General features: G+C 31.6%; 1 protein-coding gene across 1 annotated transcript in view; it reads left to right on the forward strand.

Annotated features, from left to right (window-relative positions):
• Window positions 1-40: 40 nt before the first annotated feature.
• The window catches only part of LOC125053230, a 72518-nt gene continuing 53794 nt past the window's right edge, over window positions 41-18764 (forward strand). Inside the window, exons 1-16 of the mRNA XM_047654477.1 lie at window positions 41-225; window positions 5333-5377; window positions 6257-6375; window positions 6690-6823; window positions 7299-7440; window positions 7614-7766; window positions 8228-8441; window positions 9279-9393; window positions 10775-10936; window positions 11471-11605; window positions 12130-12251; window positions 13206-13321; window positions 14598-14752; window positions 17306-17448; window positions 17677-17853; window positions 18401-18510. Of these exons, the coding sequence (XP_047510433.1) occupies window positions 168-225; window positions 5333-5377; window positions 6257-6375; window positions 6690-6823; window positions 7299-7440; window positions 7614-7766; window positions 8228-8441; window positions 9279-9393; window positions 10775-10936; window positions 11471-11605; window positions 12130-12251; window positions 13206-13321; window positions 14598-14752; window positions 17306-17448; window positions 17677-17853; window positions 18401-18510 (2100 nt within the window). The 5' untranslated portion in view covers window positions 41-167. The remainder of the gene's footprint in view (window positions 226-5332; window positions 5378-6256; window positions 6376-6689; window positions 6824-7298; window positions 7441-7613; window positions 7767-8227; window positions 8442-9278; window positions 9394-10774; window positions 10937-11470; window positions 11606-12129; window positions 12252-13205; window positions 13322-14597; window positions 14753-17305; window positions 17449-17676; window positions 17854-18400; window positions 18511-18764) is intronic.

Consider the following 18764-nt stretch of genomic DNA (forward strand, 5'->3'; position numbering starts at 1 on the left):
TAACTTCCCGCCCGTTGTCAGTACCCTCCCAATACTTATCATTGGTCGTTTACAAATTATTCTAATTAACTGATAATTTTATTTACACTACCCCTTTGACCCTAGATAAAAGTTTTGTCATTTCAATTGGTGTTCGGCTGTGAAAAGACGTGTACAATGATTTGATCATGTATTTTAGTGTGATAATTTTGTGGTTGTGTTTAAGTGCCGTGAGAGGATCGGGAAGTAAGTTGTTTCATTGAAAAGTTGTTCCAGACAAACTTAAGTCTCGCTAATTTAGGTACTTAAATTGACTTTAGTTCGTAGTTTTCATCATGTTGCAGTAACTGCGGAGCTTGAGGTTTTATTAATTCTATAATAAGTTTATTTAGTAAATTTGCAGTCATGCATCTTTTGGCATGTTGATATTAAACCAGTTTATCTGCTATTTACTTGACATGTTAGCTTAATTAAAAATTAAATTTCTTAGACTCTTACTTTCTATACATTACTTTTGATATTATTTTTTCTAAAGGAGATAATTTTAAGTGGCAATGACTTTCAGTAGATTACCTCCTAACATATTTATTATACAAAGTTGCATAATATGTATTGTGCATAGACAAGACGTAGATATATATTATGTCTATAAATATGATAACATTGGTTCCACAATTTATTGACCTGTAATGAAGTAGTAGTTTTATTTTCAAATCAAATCATATTTTATGAATGTTTAAGAGACCTTGACCTTGTTATTCTTAATCTATAGTCAAAACTACTCTCTCTACAGTTTTAAGACTCAATACGGACCTATTTTGAGAATTATTAAATAATCTTAATATATCTCAGAAAAGTTATAGGGCAAAAAATCAATAAACTCACGACACTTTTCAAAGTTAGAAAACTTTCAAAGTTAGTCAATCAGTCAAAGTTGGGACACTTTGCATTATGCGAAGTTTCTCGTGTGTTAAATGTCTTTACCAGGGCAGCGACTAATGATAAGCGATAAACTAAAATAGGAACTAAATCGACTTAAATTAACGATAACCTTTTATTCGCCTTGTTATTATAGTTAAAATGTGTTAAAGGACTCCTCTACAAACCGTTATGCGCCTTATCTTTACGCACGTGGTCTTAAGGTTCGATTCTGGTATTCAATTTGATGAGTGCAGAAGGTTGATCACCCTAAATTAATCAATCTTATTGACTCAGAAAGCTGCTATATGTCCTATTTTATGTAAAGGACTTTGTACTAATACATTCTGTACAAATAATATAATAACTTTAAAATATACGATTTTGATATTTGAAATTATTAAAGAAAAATATTGTTAAATGTAATCGCACTGCTTTATCACTATTATACACAAGCCATGATATCTAAATGCCCAAAATATATGCTATGAAATATGATTTTGTGTTGTACTTTTTATTATGAAAATGGATAAGCAATTTACTGGTAACGTTAAACGCCCAAATTAGTTTAGGATTATTGTATGTACGAGTAGTTTTTTGCTTTCCTAGCTATATTCAATATGCAATATAAACCTAGAGAACCATATTAACATTTGAATATATAATAAATACTTAATAATTATAATGTTTAACGTATTATTAGCTTTTTTAATTTGACGCCATTTTTTTAGTAAAGCCTTGCTAGTGTGTGAAAGCGTTGTATGGGAAATATACAAGTAACTTTGTCTTATCTTTTAATAATAATCTTTATATATATAATTCTTCTGTGAGTGTGTATGTCACTGAACTTCTCTCAAACGACTGGACTGATTTTGATGAAATTTTTTTGTGTGTTCAAGGGGATCTGGGAATGGTTTAGATTCACAAATCAGCCCGGTAGATGGCGCTCAAGTCAGTACTTTCATACTTTGTTTAATATCCTTATCGCTTGAAATATCAGGACAACGTCTGTTGGGTCCGCTAGTATAAATATAAAATTGTAGATTTCTCCTCATTCCTTGATTAATTGTTTCCTTGATTGGCCCCTATCCATTTGTATTGAAGATCTTGAACCCTTTTTTGAGACGAAGGGTCATTACCTCAATTGGAAGGGACTCAATTTTTCTTTGTCTCTTCGCACAAGCCGTTTTTGACAATTTGCTCGGAATTGTTTTGTAATTTTATTAATACGCATTTACGACCAATTTAAACAACCATTGTTATGTTTTACATCTCTTCAGAAAACGAAAAAAATATTCAATCTTTATGATACACTAATATAATTACTGTCCATAAAGGCCGATTTACATTATCTTAGTGTTTAGGAGAGTGCTTTAGGATAGTACTTTAGTTGAAACATGTAAACGCTACTTACTTTAGTAAACGCTACGCTAAAGAACTTGCCTTTCAAGTTGTACTAAAGCACTCTCCTAAACACTAAGATAATGTAAATCGGCCTTTATACTTTAATCTTACTAAACGCAATAAGTAGTAGAATTATAAACTAAAAGACTTGTGGAAATTGAAGGTACAAGAAATAAAATCTTTTGAAAAATTAGTTCTACTAGAATTAGATTACTAAATAAAATAGAACAATTAATAACTCCAGAGATAATTGCGAAGAAATCCCGGCATTTTAACGCTATTTTAATTTCCCTTCAATTTTTCTATTCTTTAAAAGATAAAGAATAAGTTCAAATATTTTACGCTCAGTTTAATTAATGACTCTTTGTATCCTGGGGCATATTTTTAATTAATTTTTTAAGTAAATTTTCCGGGAATCTCCTTTCGCAAATATTAGTCAGTGGTTAGTTAGAATTTTATTACAATGGCATTTCTTCATCTATGGAAGCCAGATACAATGTAGTTAGAAGTAGAAAATGTTCAGTTTTTCCTCGATTTCGTTGGAAAAAGTTTAATGTTGATCAAGTAATAATAACAAATACTTAATATATTTTAATAAATATAATATTAAATGTTCGTATTGGTTCCCGACAACAAAAATTTGCAATAACTTTTAGTCCTTATTTTAAATATATACAGTACATAATGTTTCTCACAATTGTATTATTAATAAATACCACGAAATTTCCAGGTATAGATAAATAATGTAATATTAATATATTGCTTTAACGTTAATAATTTGTGTATTTTTTCTAGATAAATTCAGATAGTAAATGCAATTAGTTAAGTAATATTAATTGAACTATTATAGTGAAATCAAATTTTACAATGATAATTTTTACCTACAAATTACTAAGGTACATAATTTCGTAAGGACAGTATCCGCCACCGCTTCTTAAATAACTTCCAAAAATATGACCACACACGTTCAAATGGTAGGTTATCCTCCTTCCTTCGGCTTCCTATAAAAAATAGACTTGCCATAGTGATTTTTTTATGTTTATAAAAGGAGCAACATCAATTTTATAATTCCATATCTAAGAGTAAAACTATCTTTACCGACCACATATTTATATAAATTAACAAAATCTTTTATCTGAGTACCAACTTTAATTATCTCGTATCAAATTGTTTGTGTCGCTTTACGAAGAATTGATAGCTTTTGTCGACAGAAATTAGTTATTGTTTTTCAATAATACAAGTCAAAATATTAGACGCATACTGTTATAATAAAAAATCATTTTGTCCTTCGTTTCTACTACTAATTTAAAACTGTGCTAGTAGTAGTGAGCAATAATAAAGAACGCGCACCATTTATCCTGTTAGTCTAATAGCGACAAACAAATGGAATAAGTATTATTGAAAAGTATTTTGCATTTTTGTTCTAAATAGGTCTCTTAATACATGTGATTGGTAAATAAATACTTGATATTAAAGGTGTACACTTTTGAAAACTAAGTTTATCTATTTATTGTAGGAATAAGAGCCAACTATTTTAATATCAAATTTCGAATGAATTATTGTTTGCATAGTGAGTAATTAGAATCTGCGGAAAAATATTGAGAGATGTTTAAGATTGCTCGACGTGAGTGGTATTCATTTATTGATTGGCATCTCAAGACCTAGTACTTATCTAACAAGTAACCTAGGTTGAAACCGACTTTTTTCATCCAAGTATCAAGATCAGGCTCGCAAAGCTCAGGTCAAGAAGATATCGCGTCAAGTGTTACTCGACATAGTTCATTGAAATACGTTTACCAAGGTATTAAAAATAATTCTTTAACAATTCACAAAAGAATTTCTTAAAGTTTTATTACAGATAATGTAACTGGTTAATTACCATTATATATAAAAAGCATTATTACGAATGTAAGATGACATTTACGTCCTTTGTCCATGTTACGTTTTTTGTCCATGGGCGAAAATATTTATTGCCAATTCTGAAAATTTAAATCTAGAGAAAAATCAAAGCAGATCATGCAAAATATTCGCAAAATATATGCAACATTTTATTCTGTGTTGCCAGTAGAGGCGGTTATTATTCCGTGTCGTCGGTTTTCAATACTCAATCGTTCCCATTTACGCTCGCATGGGATTTACAATCTCTCCCTAGTTATATCAGTGTATCTTCCTACATATTGCGTAATATTTGGCAATGCGTTGAAAATATATACTTTAAAATATCCTAGAATATTTAAAATAAATGTTTTATACAGTTTTTGTCGCCATGCCACGATCTCATAAAGTAAACTAAAACCTTTCGTATTTAAATCAATAAATTTTGCAGTTCTTTCGAAATCAATGTTACTTAGGGTCATTCAAGACAAGACCGTACGAATTCTTAAAAGACTGGCAAGACACATACCTAGGCGGTATCGCTGTGATATTTTCTTTTATGTTACTATTTTATGTTCACAATTAATTCTCGCTCATACGATTATGGCAAACATTGTGGTGATCACATTTAAAACCACAAAATCGACGGCGATGACCTGATCAGCGATCACCTCCTTGCCTATAAAATGACTTATTCAAAGAAACAGAGATCTATGACCAAGGGTTTTGGCGCCACTGGTTTACAGTTTCATTAATGCATCGGCCTTTTTTCTTTAAATCTATCACTAAGGAACCTCGGAATTCAAACGAAATTAAATTTTATCTCTATATTGTATTTGTATAATTTTCTCTGACACGTCTGAGGCCAAGATAAAATTGTCTGTATCTCTGTTTAACAGTTTAAAATCTTATAATACAAGATTTTCGTTAGTATCTAATAGGTAGCCAGGCCACTTTATGCAAGCGCTTATTAATATAATATTGTAGTCTTTGGGCTGCTTGTTATTTTAATTTCGGAAGATGAAAGTGCGATGAGCGGCAAAATATTATACAAATTTCTTTATCTGACAAAAATATATTACCTGCGCGTATTATTTATACTCAATTATAATAATATATTCTGCCTATTTAATTTCACTTAATTCTTTTGTTTCAGATTCATTAAAAGATCCTTACATTTGTGGATCGCCAACATGTACACGTAAGTAACTTTCAAGTGTTAATTATTGTAAATAAGTATTTATTAGTAATTACTTTTCTAATTTTTGAAGTGAAAACTTCTTTAGCGGCGTTGTACACTTTTTTTTGGAAAGGGTAAAAAATGTTAAACTCGCGTCAGGACACGTGACCTGATCGAATAATTCGTAAGACGGATGGAGACTAGACAGCTGGCGCTGCGTATTTAATGTAATATAAATTGTCATGTTTGTGTACGATAGCGCAATAAATAAATATTGTATTCTACCACATAAATGATAGTACTTTTAAACTGATAATTAAAGCAATTCATGCAAAATTATTCCCTAACCATTCCAAAATATCAAAAATGCACAACGTTAATATTCAAGTTTTCAATTCAACCGGCACTCCCAGAGTGCAATCCGTCGTTTTTTTGACTGGAACAACGAAATCTCATTTTTTTTCTCTCTCATCTACTACAATATTAACATTAGAATCTTAGATTTAAATTTATAATGTTCCATTGGTCAAATTCTAGTACATAGTTACTTGAATTAGCTATACTTATCACGTCATAAATTTTAAAAATCGTTGAGACTATTATTTTAACAAAATTTTATTGAGGAGCACTACCTACATAAATGTGTTATTATTCGAAAATAACTGTTAAAGACAAAAGTACGTTTAAGGTTTTGTAAATTGGAAGGTTTCTATAATCGAGATGCCGCATCTATTTGTATTAAGCCACGAAGTGTCAATTGTCAAAATCATTTGAATTTTGCAATTCTGATTTCCGAACAAGATTTAAAAGTAAATAAACATGCTTTTATTTACCATTACCATGTTTTAATTGAAATAAAATTTTATTATAATTGAATAAATAATATATTTTAATTTTCAGAGTCTGAAAAGTTTAAATATTTAACGTCGGTAAGCTACCACTATGAATACAAAGTTAATGTGGAAACGTTATTTGCTGGATCTAGTAATAACCGATCAACACTTGATATCAAAACAGAGGTAAGTTGTAATAAAAATACCTAATAACTTTACAGTTTGAATAATGTTATAAATTAAAATTAATGTTCTATTATACCTTCACGCTTAAAGTGCTAAACCACTAAGTATTAAATAAATTGTATGTGTATAAATCTATATAGATAGGAACTAGGAATTATGGTACTAATTCTGATGTTCTTAACTATTTATTAAACTAATTTCCGATGTAAGCAGTATTAATTATTTTTGTTAGCACAGTTGCATAGCTAAAAAATATTACTGTTTTTGTGACATAAATTTTCAATGTGTTAGATTACATTATTTCTATGTTCCAGGCTGTAATACAATTCATCAGACCTTGTGAGGGGGTTATTCAATTAACTGATGTCACTCTTCTAGACCAGAATAAAGACTATCCAGTTGAAAGAGCTGAAAAATTTATTCATGCCGTCTCACTTAATGATCTCAGGTTTTTACATATTGTATCTTCATTATTTACAATTTTTGGCAATTTTTTTGCATAATAATCAAAAGAAATCCTTTATAAATGCTTTAAGTTTTAAAATTAAGGTCAAGAAAGAAAATAATATGAAATTGCAATATGATTTTTGTATATTTTATTAACTTGTTACATAAAAGCGAAGCAACAACCACAATCCATAATTATATTTAATATTGGAAAACCATATATTGGTGGAATATTATTTTAGTTTGGTAAAATTTTATTTAACAATTACACTATAACAGTTTTGTTACACTACACAATGGAGCTAGTAATGTCTCAATGAGGTGTAAAGATACATTTGTTTCTCAACAATTATTAATTTTGTCTTGGCAAGCCATAAATTTATTTTATTTTTTTAAAATTGACTTAAAAGACTCTCTAAAAACTAAACTAAGTTAAGGTAAATTCAGTATAATGTTTAAGATTTTTAATCTTACAGATTTGCATTTCATGATGGTGTTATATCAGAGATATGTCCTCAAGAAAATGAAGAAGATTGGGTTCTTAACTTCAAACGAGGCATTTTGTCTCTCTTTCAGAACAGCATGAAGAGATTTGACATTAATTTCAAAGGCATTGAAGTAAGTCCAACAGTAGAGTTTTGTAATTTGTATTGTATTATAAAAACAGACACAATATTACATTAAAGACCCAAAGCTTTTGTGTCTTTGAGCCCAAGCTAATCATTGTTTTGCTTAGAATTATTCTTTAGATCCCGTTGAGTAAAAAATCTTATTTTTTTATTTTTTATTAGCAAGACACCCATGGAACATGCAACGTGGAGTACTCAGTGCGAGGACAAGAAAACACCAGTTTGATACTTGTGAAGACGCGTGATCTTTCACAGTGCACTGACAGATACAAATATATGTCTATCTTACAGACTGTCAGATATGACTTTCAAAGTGTAAGTAATTGAAATATCTCTTGCTGTTATTACTTGCTTTTTTGAAATGTAATGTATGTTTGAATGGAGGGATAATATAATTCGCGGAAGGAAATCTTTCTAAATAAAGTTTATTAGTCTAATAAAGAAAAAATATCTTTAGAAATTACTTCAATCTTTGTAATTAGCATAATTGCATTAGCCAGTGGTAATTATAGGATTTTGTTATAATTCGTGCTTGTCTTTAGAAATTCGACCGTGTCCTCCATGTACGGTTTAGGCACTCGCCCGTACACCACTTCCAAAGGCCGAGAACAAATTTAAATTAAATTAAAACTTGCCCTCGAACCGGGAATCGAACCCGGTACCCCTCACCGTAATTATTAGAATTACATATACAAACAACTTGAATTTAGCACTGCGCCATCTAGGGAGTCTTTCAACTATGTCTATGTTTGCACTACAATTGTTTTTAATTTCAGAAATTCCAAACATGGCCAGTGCTTAAATCGGAAAGCAAGTGTCGCATCAACGTGGATCATCACATCTACAAGTCGGTTAACTGCCGAGAACGACATCTGTTTGAGCCGTTCTCGGGGAAAAACTCTGGTGCTATGACCACTGTTATACAGGATTTGGAACTTATTAGAGAGGTTAATAAGACCGATGAGCTGACTGTCGATGATGATACAAAGGGTAAATAATTGGATTTCTAATTTTTAAGGTATAGAAAGTAATTTAAATTTAAAAAAAAATCAGACGCGCTACAACCTCTTTAGGTCGTGACCTCAGATTTCTGAATCTGTTTCATGTTTATTTTTAAATATAATAGGCAAGTAGGTGATTAGCCTCCAGTGCCTGACACACGCCGTCGTCTTTTTGGGTCTAAGACATGTCGGTTTCCTCACGATGTTTTCCTTCACCGTTCGAGCAAATGTTAAATGCGCACATAGAAAGAAGGTCCATTGGTGTACAGCCGGGGATCGTACCTTCGGTCATAGAGATGAGAGTCGCACACTGAAGCCACTAGGCCAACACGGCTCAATTTAAATTTAAACAGTAGCAAATTTACGCGCTTATTGCACCTCAATAATATTGCATGTGAGACTGATCTTTTAATTGCACTCGGTCTTTTTCTGTAAAAAGGTTTAGGTTATATGTTTTCATGTTTTGTAATAATAAGTTTTCTATTTCATTAGTATTAAGGTACTGTAAAAAAGTTTATTAAAAAATCGAATTTGTTACAATTTTGAATGTTGACATTTTCTATCATATCAATACCACCTGTATTCTATTTATATATTAAAATATTTTCGTAATGTATCTGTTGCCTCTAAAACTTTCAATTCTTAAGTAGTGAAATTTATTCTATAACAACAGAACATTCATATTAATTTATATAACGATCTTATTATTTTGATGCGGAGTGAAAATTTTGAACCAAAGACTAATTGTGACTGGATTAGAAATATCGGTGACTAATCCAAATCAAACGGACTGTGCTATGTTTTTTTCTAATTAGATCCTTTTCAGGATGGGCTGTGATACAGAGGCGTTTGAATCTCCTCCACCACCACCACCCGCTGTACGTCAAGTCTGACAGCAATGAAGTCAAGTCGGCTAGAGATGTATTGAAACTACTCTGTCAGTGAGTAAATACATTTATACTTTTGTTTATATATACAGGTTGGCCAAAAAGTCGTGGATCCAACGCAAATAGGGGATAGATGAGGTAATCAGCGGCAAAAAATTGTTCTACAGGAGGTCTCTAAGGTCAACCCCTGCAGAGTTATGATTTATTTTGGTTTTTATATGAAAATTTAATTTTTTTACTAATTCTTATTAAAATTCGAAAAAAAAGAAAAAAGATACAGGATGTAGACATCCTGTATCTTTTTTATAATATCCACTAGATTGGTACTGATGAGTTCTTGCGTTAGGCATACTTTTTTTAGTTGTTTATTGAGTGTATTGAAGATAATATTAAGTGATACGATATAACATTTTTTCAAATCATAATTTTTTCTTGAATTAGTAAAAAAAAGTCATTTCATCAAAATTAGTAAAAAAATTAAATTTTCATATAAAAACCAAAATAAATCATAACTCTGCAGGGGTAACCTTAGAGACCTCCCGTAGAACAATTTTTTGCCGCTGATGACTTCATCTATCCCCTATTTGCGTCTGATCCACGACTTTTTGGCTACCCTGTATATTATTTATTACCAGTTTATCCCTGAAGTGTTTTGATGTGTTTCCAAGGAAATAGTTATGCATATGTGAGGCTCTTTATTTTGGTTTTTACTCCGGAATCGAACCGCAAGTATTATTCAATCACCATTATCGTGTTTTAGTTTTCAGATTTAATATAGGGTTTCCAAGATTTTCGTTGAAAATATAAGATTTAGCAATCTTTGCAAATTTACTAGTATTACAGTTTTGGACTGGTTTGAATTTAATTTTGTTAATTTAAAGGACATGTGACATAGTTTAAGTAGTTTTTATTATTTGTATAGACAAATCTTATAAAGAGGTTATTTTGGGCGGTCGTAGGAGGTAATATCTGAATCAATTAAACCGATTTTGAAAAATTACATCAATAGAAAGCCACGTTATTTGTGAGTATACTGTATAATAGAAAAAATTAAAATACTATTTTGGTATTTGGACTTGCAAAGTCGGAAAAAAAGGCTCGAACGAAAACGTTTCTTACAAACGCTGCCTCAACGATGAGAGTAACTAACGAAACTACAAAAAAATCAATGACAACATATGTCTAACTTTATCTATACATATACATATATACATATTTATATATAATATAAAGAGAACCACCGCGGCTATATGTCTGTTTTACACAGACATATAGCCACAGAATTTATTGCGGTGCGCAACATTTAAAATGATACATGAGAAAGGTCTAGTCCAATTTCTCAAGGATTACGGGACATGGTTGCCGTGCAAAGCAAAGCTAGTAAAATGTAAAACCATTGCTCCTATATATACATTATTTTTTCTTTTGACCATAGAGTAAAGCAAAATACAGATGAAGAGACCACAGTCGATGATAACATGGATAGTGGTTCCACCGTTGGTTTGTGGGGGCAACTTGTACGATCTGCTCGTAAACTACATCACACTACACTTGACTTGCTACTCACCAGAGCACATACTATGTGCAGTACTGCCCGGTAAGTGGTATAATAGATTTATTTTAACCACTTCAAAAATGGTAGTAAAAAAGATAAACTGTTCTCAAAATTGGTCGGTCAGTGTACGAAATTTTTAAATTTACTAAAAGTTTGTGTTACAAGAAATTATATTAGTTTACATGGAATTTCAATTATATTTTTTATTTGCTAAAAAACCTTTTTCTTATCTTCTATATATGTATATAGAAAAATTAATTGCTGTTGTAAAACTCGATAATAACTGGACCGATTTGGCTAATTATGATCTTAATTTCTTCGAACTATTTGTGGAAGTTCTGGGAAAAGAAAAGTACCAAAAACGACGACGAAACGAAAGGACTAAGTTGCATTTTACAATATAAACTGTCCTAGCTGGGAAATATTTGATTTTGTAGATTTAGAAATAAAAAATTGTCACTTCAGAAATTTGTGTTTCATATGTGTAGTATGAGGTCCGATGTCATTGGTCTGTTTTAAAACATACGTAGGTGATACGAAATTCAACGGATCATCCAGAAAATTACTAAATTTCAGGAAACATATACTAGATGCTCTCCCATACATAGCTAGTACGGGCTCAGTGGAGTTGATAAAGGACAAAATCCTGAAAAACGAAGTAAACAATGACACGAGACATGAGTGGCTTATGTCTATGGCTATGATTCCCAGGTATAATTTTAATCTTTTAAAAGGTATCAAATTCTTTATGAAATAATATAGCTTCTATTGAGCAGAGAAATTTCTGCGTTTTTATTACCTACGTAAGATTTTTACAAATTAATGCTTTCTCAAAAAAAATCTCCTAGTGAGATGTCGTGAGATTTTATTCAACCCCCTCCCCCATCCCCCAATCTCACGTGAGATTTTTCAAAATTTGGGTTTCTTACGTAAACGCGTTGGATTGTTATTGTAAAAAGAAAAAAAATTTGCTTCGTGCTTTTATTTACGACTAAAACAAAATAAGTGAAATGTTGAGAGTTTAGGTATGGAGTTAGCGGGAAGTTGCAGAGATGGCCTTTAGGGTCAACCGTTCTCCTTATTTTTTTTCAATCAGAAAAAAAATTGCGTGATATTTGCCGAGACCCCCCCTCTCTCCATCGTAAGATTAAATGAGATTTAACTCGACCCCCTCCCCCCTTAAACACCTCACGTAATTTATGGACGCCCCCTAATATGTAATTTGATAATTTCAGACCGAAAATCGAAATGTTAGAAAGTATGCTCGAACTACTCCGTGGTCAGAGGAATGATAAAGTTGTCAGTTTCACCGTCTCTTCTATGGTGCATTCATATTGTAAACACAGCGGAAGGTCATGTAAGTGTTAAACTGTTTCGTGTTATTCTGGAATACAATAAATAATTCTGTACTTCGAAGCTGGCACCCATGACCAGTGTCCTTTTATTTTGATGGTATTAAAACTCTGTATTACATATGAACAATTATTAAGTGGAGTGGAGTAATTTGAGCCGGTACTGGCTTTGTGGTTTCAGCGTGCGACTCCAATCCCTTAGGTCGTAGGTTCGATCGCTGACTGTGCGCCAATAAAATAAATTTTTCAGTCTTGGTGCGCATTTACCGCTCATACGGTGAAGGATATTATTGTAAGAAAAACAGAATGCTTTAGGCCCATCGACGGCGTGTGTCAGGCACGGAAGAATCACCTACTTGCCTATTAGAAAAAACAAATGACAGATACAAAATAATAGTTAAAAAAAACTAAAAAACACGCTTTTAAAGCACATATAACTAAAAAGTGAAAAATAATTCCTAATTTAGGCTGAAAATGGTAATGAACAAAAAATACTGGTATTATTGTGAAAAAGCGTGGGTTGCTCGATAGACGAAAAATATGGCATAGAGAGACATTACCATTTTCAGCCTAAATTAGGAATTATTTTTCACTTTTTAGTTTGATGTGCTTTAAAAGCGTGTTTTTTAGTTATTTTTAACTATTATTTATTTTTTAGTTTAATTTTTTTATTTTTTTTTCGGATTATTGCATTGTCATCGATCTTTGACAGGTGCGCAAAATTTGAATTAAATCTGTCCGTTTAAAGTGGGTCAAAATCGAGTCCGAAGGAGTCGGTTAAATATAAAGCGTGTAAAAATTGTGTAATGATTTGGTTTACCTTACGTCGAAAATATACTTTGAATCTATCAAAAGTTATCACATTAACATGCAATAAGAAATCTCTTAACTATTTTAAAAATCTATGGCCTGTGATATGTCCAAATGTTCCTTTAGTAATAAAATAAAATTCATTGTAGTGCGTGAATGTTGCGAGGAAGACACTCCAAAAGCAATTGTGGAAGAATTCCAGAATATAGTCAAACAAATGTTACATCAAGGAATTACTAGTCCCGTGCGAAGTGATAAGGACACGGTACGTAGACTTTTTATACAAACAACATTCTATAGTAAGTACTGTCGTGCATTTGAACCCCGGCTGTGAATTACCTTTTTCTTATAAATAAACTAGCTACCCCCTTCGTTTCGACTTAATATGAATTTACTTAGCCTAGCCTTTTCAGTAGCTACATACCAACAAATGGAACATATTTTACCCCATAGAGACTGCTCGCTTTTGTGAATAAAAACTCGTTTTTAGGTTTTGCCGTGAAAATACTATTTTCCTCAGAGTTAAAGGAATAAATAAAATACTCAAATAAGTCCAGTCGTCTTTTTATTTGTATATAAAAAATAACCTTATATGAACATAGCTGAACAAGAAGGTTGATTTACATATACCTATGTACTAAAATCAGTGGCAATATCGGGACAATGGTGGTGGGGATGAAATCGGGTCGTAGTTTGATTCGGCAGTAGCATACTAGATTACGGGTACGATTTGCCTATACACGAGGCGATCTAGGGTGCTCCCCGCCACTTCCCCGATATTGCCTCTGATTTTAGGGCCGTGTGTGAACGCTTTAAGAAACAGATGTATTTCTAATAGTTTCTAAGGAGTTATCTTGACCGTCAAAGACTGGAATATAATTTAAATAAATTGTGTTTTTTATTTTATTTATTTACACTTCGTTGCAAATAAAAGAAACACAATACATAAAAATTATAAGGGATGCAACGGGCGGCCTTATTGCTAATAAGCGATCTCTTCCAGGCAACCCTAGTTAAAGAGAAAAACTAAAAAAAAAGAAACATGATGCGTGCGAGAAAAAAAAAATATATATATAGAACCTTAATCTAAAGTAATCCAAATTTTTTTATTAATAACAGACTAAAAACTTAAAAGCTAATCTGACAAATTCATGAACAGCTAATAGTGATGCAAAGGGAAACATAAGAATTACACAAGTCACGATTGATCAGGATAGGATAAGGTTAAGAAATGATTGTACAGAAGAGTTTTAAAAATTGTACATTGTAACATACAGCTTAACACAAAGCAATAGACACTATTACAGTTTATGTATTTCAATAATACATTATGCGTTTGCACACATTGCTCATATTGGTATGGTATTTTGAGCCGAGATTTTAAGGTATGGAAATAATAAGTGTCTCCCTTGATTATACTGTTGGAGATACTCGTTAATTTTTCCAAAAAAATATGAGCACGGACTGATACAGCTAAGAACGTCACGTGTTTACACTCGAATTTTTTAATACCATGTAGTTATTTTCGTTCATTTTTTCAGCTCATAATAACGATCAAAGCTCTAGGAAATATAGGCGGTTTCAACAAAGAATTCGCCGATTTATTAATGGGCATTATCAGTGATCCATACATTTCAGTCCCTATAAGATTAACAGCCATTGATGCTTTTAGAAGAACACCGTGTACAGAGACCAGGTAATTTTTTATTGTTATGATAAAATTGATGTTCAAATGTTTAATGGAAAAAATTAAAGTTTTGTTTGTGGAAAAATTGCATGAATTTACCAATTATATACCTCTTTGCCGGGTCCTAGAATTGACAAAACTTATTGAAGTGAAACTTCTTTATCGGGGTTGGAAAAAAATGTAGTGTAACATTTTTTCGTTACACGTCACGTTTTACGGTTACGCGCCATGTTCCTTTTTGAAGTCAAACTTCTTTATCGGCGTTGGAAAAAAATTTACCGTCACATTATTTATTATTTATTATTTATTATTCGACACTTAATATTTTAATGACAATTAAATTGATTAAATTCCTAACATATCTTCCTTTTTCCGTCCCTCTAAGTATTAGACCAGTGCCGATAATTTTTGAAACCAAAAAAAATTACAGTAGGATGAAACGCATTAGAAAAGCAGGGGAATATGATCAAAATGAAAGGAAAAATAAATTACGGTCGATCTGAGGTCGGGAAGGGGAGGGGGGGGAGTTTTAAGGGTAAAAAACGGTTTACCTCGATTTCCGGCAAAACTAAAAGTCCTATCGAAGAAAGTTAAATGGCAAAGTTGTAGGTAATAAAAAGATCTAAAACTTTTGTATTTACACATTTTTCACATAACCTCAAAATTGGTGTGAAAAATTCAAAAAACCAAGTTTTTGGTTTTTTATTTTTATCTTTTACAAAAATTTATTTTTTTAAACGAAATTTGGTGAAAACTTACCTTATTATGTCCCAAATATACTGTAATTTATTTGATTAAAAATATTTATTTTTTCACCTTATTTTGAATTAATATCGAAAAAACACCCTAATTTTCAATCGAAAATTCTGACGTCAAAATTTCAGCTTTTTTCAAAAAGTTGGTGTGCTTTCAGTTCGTTGAAATCTCTACTTTCCTATGGTAAAAAAAAATATATATATTACCATAGAAAATCTTCTCAGAAAATGCAAAACATCGTATGCAGTAACGCCCAGACCCGTCATACCCTTCCCTACTTCTCTATGAATCTTCTTTAAATTATAATCAGATGCCTATTTATTACTATTTTAAGATAACTTATATATACCTGAGTGACCTAAAAAAAAAGTTTAGCCTTTAGATGGGCTAAAATTTTCGTATTTCATAGAGAAGTAAGGAAGGGGATGACAGGTCTGGGCGTTACTGCATACGATTTTTTGCGTTTTCTGAGAAGATTTACTATGGTAATATATATATATTTTTTTACCATAGGAAAGTAGAGATTTCAACGAACTGAAAGCACACCAACCCTTTGAAAAAAGCTGAAATTTTGACGTCAGAATTTTCGATTGAAAATTAGGGTGTTTTTTCGATATTAATTCAAAATAAGGCGAACAAATAAATATTTTTAATCAAATAAATTACAGTATATTTGGGACATAATAAGGTAAGTTTTCACCAAATTTCGTTTAAAAAAATAAATTTTTGTAAAAGATAAAAATAAAAAACCAAAAACTTGGTTTTTTGAATTTTTCACACCAATTTTGAGGTTATGTGAAAAATGTGTAAATACAAAAGTTTTAGATCTTTTTATTACCTACAACTTTGCCATTTAACTTTCTTCGATAGGACTTGTAGTTTTGTCGGAAATCGAGATAAACCGTTTTTTACCCTTAAAACTCCCCCCCTACCCCTTCCCGACCTCAGATCGACCGTAATTTATTTTTCCTTTCATTTTGATCATATTCCCCTGCCTTTCTAATGGGTTTCATCCTACTGTAATTTTTTTCACTTTTTATTTATTTTGAAGGCTATCTGCACTGGTCTATATCGGAAATCTAAACTTTTAGATTTGTATAAATATGAACAACACTTCAAGATTAGTTTGCCACTGAAGTTTCACTTCTGACATGTGTACTTTGTACACACACACTTTTTTTTTTACCTAGAAATGGCTAGGTACAATGAATTGTCAACCATTTCAAGATAAGTGAATAAATTGTAAAATTATTACATATATGATTACCGTAAGAGCCGCCACTATAGTGATTTCGTGATACATCATAGCGGCATTATAATTTTAAATGCTTTTCGATTGCGCTTTGTCCTAAACACTAATCTACAGTCTAAAGCTTAGGTTTCCTAGAAAAGCGGTGCCGTTATCTAACGGACGTGATGTAATGTTGGGTGACGTCACCCATACGTTGTCTATAAATAACATCGGAGTAGGTTTTCTAGAGAACGTTGAGTGTCACCGTAACGTCAAATAGCGGTGCTGTCATTTGCATGACGGCTGTCATAGCGGTGATAAACATTAGTTCAACGTTTTATGCGTATAGCGGTGCCCATATTTAATTAATACAATGAGTGGAAACGTGACTTGGACGGGCGAAAATGATTGTTTTTTTGCATTATGTTAAAAAGTAAAGACGGCTGTTATTAACAACCGTAAAATGACGACCGTTAGTTAACGGCACCGCTTTTCTAGGAAACCTAAGCTTAACGGCTTTATTTTCTACTAGTCGATTGGCAGATTTTAACTAAGAGTTTAATATACTTTTTTAGTGAATATTTTATGGAAACCTACCGCCAGGATCTGATTGATGTTGAAGTCCGCATCGCATCATACTTACAAGTGATGCGATGCCCCAATCTTAGTACTATTAGGAAGATCTTTCACTCGCTACGACAGGAATCTGTTAATCAAGGTAATACATACATATTTTTTTCGTTAATTTTATAAAACTAATTCAATATTGTATGGTTTGGTTAATGTTCTGATTTGTTGTGATAGCAATTAAAAAATAATTCAAGCTTCTTACAGTACAAACAATTTATTATTTTCCTCATTTAAGCCAAACAAAGTCTCATGTCCGCCTCTACCTTTTCAAAGTTTAATTCTGATACTTTATAAACTATCATAACTTCTTTTCTAGTCGCAACATTTGTATGGAGTCACCTGAACAATCTTGGGCAGTCATCATTGCCTTCCCGAGTGGAAATCCAAGGTTTATTATCGGGGCATGAGATGCCCCAGTTAGAAGATATACCCGATTTTAGAATGTTTTCGAGGAATTATGAGCAGAGTGTATTCTTCGATCAGTATAATGCCGGTAAGATTATATTAATTTATATATATATTATTATATAAACGTCAGTTTTGCATATTATTATTAATATGTTTGATTTGATACATGAATACACAAAACACAAACAAAAAACATAGTCAGCAAATATTATATATTCAAAATAAAACATGTTTTGCCTTCCATTCACACACGTACGTTTAAATTATAAAATTCGTGTTTTAATCATATATACTTTTCATCAAGTTAAATAGTTACTTTCATATAAAATTTAATTACTGTTTACTATTATATTATATTACCTGTATACTATTTATTTATTCTAACTACTTGTTATACGTAAAAAACACACACGTCTACATTCATGGATTTTATTATATTTCGAGATTATTATCGTCTCCCATCCTGAAACATCGTGACATTTAATTTAATAAAACATTTGACAAAACGCCCATGGACGTTGTTCATGAATTCTTCACACTAGAGTTGACTTATCGAAATCTAATTTTAATGATAATGCCCTCTTGTACTGCATGTTGATGAATTAAATTAATTATAATAACTATGTTCACAGGTGGTAATTACGAGGCAAATGTTGTTTTTTCACCGGATTCCTACATTCCACGTTCTCTGGCTCTCAATTTAACAGTTGATATGTTCGGCGAATCAATCAATTTGTTAGAGGTACTGTGTAATTTAAATATGTCAAATAATTTTTTTAGACGACTCATTGGTCTAGTGGTTAGTACCCCTGACTACGAATCCATGGGTCCCGGGTTCGATCCCCGGCTGAGACGAACATCGATGTGATGAGCATTTGGTGTTGTGCTTAGGTCTTGGGTGTTTAAATATGTATTTATATGTATATCTATCTATAATATGTATGTATATCCGTTGCCTAGTATACATAACACAAGCTTCACCAGCTTAGCATGGGA

This window comes from Pieris napi, chromosome 10, assembly GCF_905475465.1.
Source record: "Pieris napi chromosome 10, ilPieNapi1.2, whole genome shotgun sequence".
Lineage (NCBI taxonomy): Eukaryota > Metazoa > Arthropoda > Insecta > Lepidoptera > Pieridae > Pieris > Pieris napi.